The sequence below is a fragment of the Saccoglossus kowalevskii genome, chromosome 18, assembly GCF_978046115.1.
Source record: "Saccoglossus kowalevskii chromosome 18, keSacKowa6.1, whole genome shotgun sequence".
NCBI classification, from domain to species: domain Eukaryota; kingdom Metazoa; phylum Hemichordata; class Enteropneusta; family Harrimaniidae; genus Saccoglossus; species Saccoglossus kowalevskii.
The window spans coordinates 12131835-12141044 of NC_140658.1; the positions used below are offsets into that span (position 1 = coordinate 12131835).

The 9210-nt window shown below is 34.3% G+C and overlaps 1 protein-coding gene across 1 annotated transcript; it reads right to left on the bottom strand.

The window, feature by feature from the left end:
* Nucleotides 1–3033: 3033 nt before the first annotated feature.
* LOC102801450 (uncharacterized) lies at nt 3034–5902 on the bottom strand. Its single transcript, XM_085492923.1, has 2 exons — nt 5688–5902; nt 3034–3350 (listed from the first exon to the last, which is right to left on the bottom strand). The coding sequence occupies exons 1-2, from the start codon at nt 5791–5793 to the stop codon at nt 3034–3036; spliced, it is 423 nt and encodes a 140-aa protein (XP_085349049.1). The 5' UTR covers nt 5794–5902.
* Between the last annotated feature and the right edge of the window lie 3308 nt (nt 5903–9210).

Here is a 9210-nt window from a genome sequence, read left to right on the forward strand (position 1 = left end):
CAACTTGTATATATTTTTGAGGATAAAATGTGATTATCTGCAATTTCCAAATTAAAGGGCGTAAAATGTATTATTTGATTTTTATTATTATTTATGATTGGCCACAGAATCTGAAGCTACCACAACAGTTTTAAGACAATTTCAAACGCCAAAACTTCATAAACACTATTTTCTGTCTGACATAATTATTAGACATAGTATCACCAGTATATGATATGAACGGAATGTCGTATTTGATGGGACGAACCAGGAGTCAAACGAATCAGAAAATCCTGGCCCGGACATATACACAATGTGAACCCTGTATGAAAACAGAGCTGGATGTAAACATTAGGATATATCCCTATAACAGAAAGCGACTGGTTTAACACAACATGGCAACACGAACTTTATATGCTCTTGAAGAATCCATCGTGAAGATTTGAAAACCAGCTAAGCTTGTATGAAGTTTATAACCTTGTTAAGACGACGTCCCACTGCCAGGTCATTCAAGAAAGCTACCTGGATGGAGAAAGCTTACAATTTCCGTACATTAATTTTGGATCCTTTAATGTAGCTTTAAGTTTTTACTGAGTCTATAAAAATACAGTGATAAAGAGGTGAAATCAATAGTATATAACTGAATGGAAACCCAATCGCCTGGGAAGAGACCAATCACAAGACAAAGATTTTCCTTTTAGAAAATACAATGGAATATTGATACTTACCGACTGTTGAAATTCAAGTCGATAATTATACGGATATGAAAAAAAAGTGAAGAAAAGATAATTAATGTCAAATTTAGCAACACAATACACTACGATAAAAACACATGTTGAAATACAAGTCAGACACTTCGTATTATAAACGTACGGGACAAGACCATTCAAATACCGGCTAGTCGAATACGTGATAACTACATGACATGCATAATGGAATATACAATGTAATATTGATACTTACCGACTGTTGAAATTCAAGTCAATAATTATACGGATATGAAAAAAAAGTGAAAAAATAAGTAATGTCAAATTTAGCAACAAAATACACTACGGTTAAAACACATGTTGAAATACAAGTCCGACACTTGGTTTTATGAACGTACGGGAGAATATCTTTCGAATACCGGCTAGTCGAACACGTGACAACTATATGACAAGCATTCCTAATGAAATATACAATGAAATATTGATACTTACACGCTGTTGAAATTCAAGTCGATAATTATAAGGATATGAAAAAAAAGTGAAAAGATAATTAATGTCAAATTTAGCAACACAATACACTACGATAAAAACACATGTTGAAATACAAGTCCGACACTTGACATTATAAACGTACGGAACAAAACCATTTAAATCTCCGCTGATCGAACACGTGACAACTACATGAGAAACATGCATAATGGAATATACAATGAAATATTTATACTTACATTCTGTTGAAATTCAAGTCGATAATTACACGGATATGAAAAAAAAGTGAAAAGATAAGTAATGTCAAATTTAGCAACACAATACACTACGATTAAAACACATGTTGAAATACAAGTCCGACACTTGGTTTTATGAACGTACGGGAGAATATCATTCGAATACCGGCTAGTCGAACACGTGACAACTATATGACAAGCATTCCTAATGGAATATACAATGTAATATTGATACTTACCGACTGTTGAAATTCAAGTCAATAATTATACGGATATGAAAAAAAAGTGAAAAGTTAAGTAATGTCAAATTTAGCAACACAATACACTACGGTTAAAACACATGTTGAAATACAAGTCCGACACTTAGTTTTATGAACGTACGGAACAAAACCATTTACATCTCCGCTAATCGAGCACGTGAATACTATGTGACAAACATTCATATTCGAATATACAATGTAATATAGATACTTACACGCTGTTCAAATTCAAGTCGATAATTAAACGGATATGAAAAAAAAAATGTGAAAAGGTAAGTAATGTCAAATTTAGCAACACAATACACTACGATAAAAACACACGTTGAAATACAAGTCCGACACTTCGTATTATAAACGTACGGGACAAGACCATTCAAATACCGGCTAGTCGAATACCTGATAACTACATGACATGCATAATGGAATATACAATGTAATATTGATACTTACTGACTGTTGAAATTCAAGTCAATAATTATACGGATATGAAAAAAAAAGTGAAAAGTTAAGTAATGTCAAATTTAGCAACACAATACACTACGATTAAAACACATGTTGAAATACAAGTCCGACACTTGACATTATAAACGTACGGAACAAAACCATTTAAATCTCCGCTAATCGAACACGTGAATACTATATGACAAACATTCATAATGGAATATACAATGTAATATTGATACTTACAGACTGTTGAAATTCAAGTCGATAATTAAACGGATATGAAAAAAAATATGAAAAGGTAAGTAATATCAAATTTAGCAACACAATACACTACGATAAAAACACATGTTGAAATACAAGTCCGACACTTGGCATTATAAACGTACGGAACAAAACCATTTAAATCTCCGCTAATCGAACACATGAATACTATGTGACAAACATTTATAATGGAATATACAATGTAATATAGATACTTACGTTCTGTTGAAATTCAAGTCGATAATTAAACGGATATGAAAAAAATATGAAAAGGTAAGTAATATCAAATTTAGCAACACAATACACTACGATAAAAACATCCCATAGTTATCTGTTACCTGCGTCTGTCTTTATGTACTATTTATGCCATTTATTGCAAGGACTTTAAATATGCAAATAGAAACGTATGTACGTGTAGCTGAATATCTACTTATTCTAACCATGTCTTTTACATCATAGAATTGTGTTTATAGAAGTATGTCACTTGTTTTTGAATGTTAAAGTTGTACTATCTTCCGTTATTTTGACAAGACTCTGCTATAAAACAATGCTATCAGTGCGAAATGACTAATTAATTTTTAAACGTACTTGCATATATACATGGTACACATATGAATGTGGTAAGCTGTAATACAAGTGCTTGTTTTGGAAATATTTTTATTTGTCGTCGAATATCAGGTTGTTACTGATTGATGAAATATAAATTGTCAGTCTGCTGATAAAAAAAAATATGTACTTACGAGTTACTAGTAACTGTTTAAGTCGATGTTCCCGGAGTTTCTTTACAAGTGTACCGAGACCAGCAGCTTGCAATAAATATTCCAGTACACTGGTGTTACATTCGTCTATGTCACCTCTTAATTTCAGTTCTTTTATCAAATCATACGGTTGAGTTATCTTATCCAGTTGCCTCCTACCTATTCGCTTCTCTTCTAATAAAGTATCACACCTGTCCTTCATCTGTCTTAGATTATCTGAATATAACATATATAAATATAACGTTGCATCAAACACGAAAGTGTATGTCGACTGAATAGCTCCGCTGTTTGTGAAGCACACTCTGATAACAATGTCACCAAACGTTTATATTGAAAATATTGTCACAAAGGGTGCACATCTTATGAACAGTGTGTTAAGGGACCTGGGAAGGAAATATTAAAACAATAGGACTAGGTGTTTTCAAGATGTAGTTGAAACGAGCATTGCTCACTAACACTGACAAAATTGATATTATCGTCAAGAGATCCATCAGGTTAGCGGTTTTCGGCACATTCGTACAGTAATATCCTTATTTGTCAAAACACAAATTCGACTTATTAGCAGTATATTTTACTATTTCTCCTCAACACCTTATTCAGTCAAGTGCGAGTCTTACTGCAAGAAATGAAATATTTTAAGCAATCAAATAATTCAAATATACCGAGGCATTTAGAAAAATAACAAAGAGTCATCTCCATGTTTGTGTTGGCTAAACACTAATGTAATAATAATTCATACATCATGTCAATATTATTGATGTATATAAAAACTAAAAAATATTAATTTTGGTTTGGGCAAGAAAGCCGTAACATAGTCTTTCGGAATATCGGAATTCACAAGACTCTGGCACTAACAGTTTTTTTTTCTGTACAAAATTTATTTTATGAGTACAAAACACATAAATGCTTAGTTTATTATAAATAAAAGTAATTATTTGATGATGTGAAAAAAACGACTTGTTGCATTGCGGAATAATGCACTTATATAATGCATATTCAAGTACCGAGAACCCCGGAAATTTGCATTGTCAGAGTGGGATGAAAAAGTACGGCAAATAAAACTAAATTAAAAAAATAAATAAAATAAAACGAGAAGTGTGAAACAAATTGACCTAAGCATGTCCGAAAAGTTCCCGTCGAAAAATATAAATATATATACGAGTTGGCCATACACCAACCCTTACATCTTTCATACGAATTTAAAACGAATCGACATTAAGGTGTCCGGAAAAGTCTATTTCAGTGCATTTTTAGATGAACAAATATTCAACATCCAGCCATTTTTAATCACAAATTCAATGCAGGTGCATGTGTCTAAGATAATATACTAGCGAAGTGTAGCATTTGAATAGAATCGGTCAAAGGATATAGTCCAGACGCACCGACACTTGGACGAAAAGCAATTAAACCACAAATCCCGTGTTGGAATTTTTCTGAACGGGGACTAAAAGTCATTCAATGATGCATACAGGAACAAATATAAGCCCCCTTCTTATGTAACTGTAAATTAACCACTGAACAGAGTTAGCACAAATCCAAGCGAAGAAATAAACTAGTTTACATAGTTTTTTTTCTGCCATCACTCTATCCCGACTTTGTAATGGTTAAACTACAGGCAGCCCAGAATAATAAACGTACCAGCCGATACTAACCCCTTCAAACCAAGGCGTACTGTTTATTATAGTTCCATGGTTTCCTGTGGGTTAACCCCTTAGTTCTTCACGCAACCGCAGCATAACTAAATGAAGTATGATCAACAGTTTTATATGATTTGTTAAACAAATTACTGCCACGCAACAATTTTAAAACACAATTACTGACAATAATCATAAATAGCTCCATTCCCATAAATGTTTCATTGTATTTCTATCATTATTTCGTTTTCGCATATTTCAGTTAAATGCCTGTCTCGTTGCATCGGATGTTTTTACCGAGTACATTCGGCTCTTAGGATATGGTCGTGTGGGGGAAATTCCCATGACATCATCTACAGCAGTTACACGACTTGACCGGGGCTATGCAGATTTTGAGTACTTTAACGGCGGAAAGGTGTGACATACAATCACTAAAAATAATCGTGAATAGATCCATGTCCTTAATTGTTCCATTGTATTTCTATCATTAATTCGTTTTCGCACAGTGCAGTTAATTGTCTAGTGTTTTACCGAGTACATTCGGCTCTTATGGTATGGTCGTGTGAGGGGAAATCCCCATGACATCATCCACAGGAGTATGCGAATAACATCGAATAAACGGCAAGGTAAATACGTAGGTCTCGTCAAAATACTAAAATCACTAATCTAAAATCGCGACATCACGGGGCTTAAGCACTGCGTACTTCTTCAGTTATTTCTTCCATCCAGGGGACCAATTTTTGCCATTGCATGAATGATTAGAAGGCTTGATTTCATAGTTCATTTGGCGTGACCCCCGTTGTTCGGGCTATGGACGTCATAAACGGAAAACCACACTCAACATTTCCACACTCTCATAACAATGAGTTAGGTATATGACGTCATATACCGCCACGAAAACGATAATAAATTAGCTTACCGTCAGTAATGTCCTTGGATATGTCAACCAGAAGACAGTTAAATGAGTCAAGTTTCATTCTTTTTGTCCATGGTTCCTGCTGCCGGTCTGGTACTCTGTCCGCCATGTTGAAATATAATAAACGATCACACGGCGTTATACAAGGTCACAACAAAGCGGAAGAGAAACAGTGCTGGTTTCACAGTCTTGTTCACCTGAGTCACAGCGGTATAGTTTTGCCTCTCAAACTCTAATGAATGGTTAAGATATTTTGCCTTCAAATACTCTGCTAGTTGCTACCTAATTTGAATAACTATATGGGATTAAATACAATGCGTAATTTACAAATCATTTTGCATTATGAATTTACATATGAAAATGCAAATCTCCAATATTAAATTCCAATAGCGCCATATTGGACGAAGAGAAGGTTCTATGGTAAAATAATTATTGTGTTCGACGATGCCAACAAATAATCACAGGTAAACCTAACTACTACCTAAATACTACCCATAAAACTAAAAACCACTAACTACTAAACCTAATCACCTAATCACTGTTAAATCTAACCACTACTCAGATGTAACACTAGCCACAACTCACTTGTAAAACTAACCGCTACTCACAGGTAAACCTAACCACTACTAACAGGTAAAGCCAATTACTACTCACAGGTAAACTTAACCACTACTAACAGGTAAAACCAATTACTACTCACAGGTAAACTTAACCACTACTAACAGGTAAAACCAATTACTACTCACAGGTAAACTTAACCACTACTTGTAAAACTAACAACTACTCACAGGTAAAACTAGCCACAACTCACTTGTAAAACTAACCACTACTCACAGGTAAAACTCACCAAAATCATAAGTAAACATAACCACTTCTCACAGGTATATCTAACCACTACTCACAGGTAAATCTAGGCACAACTAACTGATAAACCTAACCAATACTTGAATATAATACATAGTCTCAAACCAATATTTCGAATTCCAAGTGTAATAGCTGATGCAAAAAGAACAAACAGAAAACATATTTACATCAACAACATATGCACAAGCGTAACAGAAACAATTATTCATCAAAAATGTATTTGACAGTTTAAAATCATATCGCTCACTAAAAATTAAACAAAATGACAACCAGTCGGCCATTATAATGTAGCTGAAACAACATCAAATTTGAAAACCATTGGATTGAAATTGTTTTTTTAAATAGTTGATGACACGTTGACGTTCTGTGTTTTGTATAGGTGTCGGGTCCCCAAACTATATAACTGTAATTCAAAAATGTTTGAGGGCGTGATCACCTGGGTCAAAGGTGAGACTAACTTGTGAGCAGTTTAAGTCGGACTATAGGTACGACCATGAGGGCGCTGTTCATAATGGGATAGGATGACGTCATACGGGGATGGATGACGTCACAATGGGAGGCCGTGCATAGCTTAGCATAAATAATGACGTCACAATGGGAATTCGTGCATAAATTAGCATAAATGAGCGTCCATGGCCGTAAAGGAGATAATTTGAATGAGGATGACGTCACAATGGGATATTTTAATACATTTGCATAAATTACCATCAATTTTTTTTAATTATTTTGTTTAATTATTTTTAATTATTTTTTTAATTGGACAGGCGTGGACGAAAGATTTTTCATGAGGATGACGTCACAATGGGAGGCCGTGCATAGCTTAGCATAAATAATGACGTCACAATGGGAATTCGTGCATAAATTAGCATAAATGAGCGTCCATGGCCGTAAAGGGGATAATTTGAATGAGGATGACGTCACAATGGGATATTTTAATACATTTGCATAAATTACCATCAATTTTTTTAATTATTTTGTTTAATTGGACAGGCGTGGACGAAAGATTTTTCATAAGGATGACGTCACAATGGGAAATTGTGCATACATTTGCATACATAAAATAGATGTGAATACGAGGTCGTTTCGAGGTCATCGTGAATACATTAGATGTGTCATAGATGGCGCTCACACACACACACACACTAATAAATACACGGCATTTTTGAAAACTAACGGAGTTTAGGGCTAATCTGCACTGGCTCGGAAGGTTGTAAATGATTAGCTAGTTTGAATTTCTAATTTGCATAACATTACTGAGAATGAACGTGCATTCAACGCCACAAGTTTTTTGTTTTATTAGCCAATCAGAATTCATCTTCCGAGCCAGTGCAGATCAGCAGGGAGTTTATTGCACAAAAGAAGTAAACAAGAATGAAATATTGACATGGATTATACATTCATGGCGTGGTTGAGTATTTTTTTTAACGTCACGAAAAAAACATACGATGTGAGTAAGCAAAATAGTTGCGTAGCGTATAAATGTTTAGCATGATTAAATATTTCTTAACACCTCGAAAAATACGTACATACATGTAAATGTGCGGCGTGGTTAAATTCATTTTTCACGTCACGAGAAATACGAGTACATGAACGATTCGATTAAATACACGGAAGAGTGAAAAGTCAATAATTATACAGTAAACAGTGAACAATAAAAATAATTCATTCTATATATACATATGTTGTTCATCGTTTGTATTTTCTTACCTCATATTTGCTTTGTTTTGTTTGAGTAAATTATTTTTAACGACACGAAAAAATACGAGTACATAAACGATTCGATTAAAAACACAGAAAAGGGAAACGTCAATAATAGTAAACAGTGAACAATAAATAATAATTCATTCTATATATTCATGTTCATTTTTACATTACTTACATCCTTTCAATGAGTCAAGCAGTCTGTACATTTTTTTTATTCCATCGCTCCAATCAGAATCGCTCATCTGTCGTAGAAGAAAAAGAGAGAGAGAGAATAATATTAAAAACCAATAGTCACCCCGTAAAACTGCGGTAATAAACCCCACTAAAATGCAAAGTATGCAAAATCTGTTGATCGACGTACAGTTTGTTTTTTTCAAAAATGGTGGACTACGCTACGATGAGTTAAAATATATAATTACCTGATCGTTTCACAGAATAACTTTTGACATACATAATCATCACACGGAATGAGTTTACGGTGTAACGTAGCGATTTTCGTTTTTCCCTTGGCGAAGAAGATATGTCCTCGCCTTCTTGCCGAAGATTCAAAGGCGGTAGACCAAGTTTGACCTTCTGTGAAAGGGCATCTCATGGATATCTACACAACCAGTCATACACGACGTATTGGCTACACATTGCTTGAAATCAAAGTATTTGATGATTGTAGATCCACATACGAGAAATCTCTTAAATTCTGTGACATGACTACCGTACGAGTCAAAATAGTCTTTGTGGTAAGGTATTTCAGACAGAAAGTGGCCCAATGCGTTCCACCCGCGAATATCAACGGTATTTGATACGAGCGATGTGTATTATTCCGAAGCACTGTCCGTGAATGCCAGTTTGAACTCAATCACAAGATTAAGTGTGAGCGCATAGAATTATTTATAAATCGTTCGTCATAAGTGTTCCTAATGTGAAATAGACCTCCCACGTAGATGATAAACAACAGAGGTTG

Coding starts and splice junctions, on each gene's coding strand:
- LOC102801450 (XM_085492923.1), bottom strand. CDS start 5,793: ATGGCGGACAGAGTACCAGACCGGCAGCAGGAACCATGGACAAAAAGA. Junction 3,351..5,687: donor ATCCAAGGACATTACTGACG/GTAAGCTAATTT, acceptor TGTTATATTCAG/ATAATCTAAGACAGATGAAG.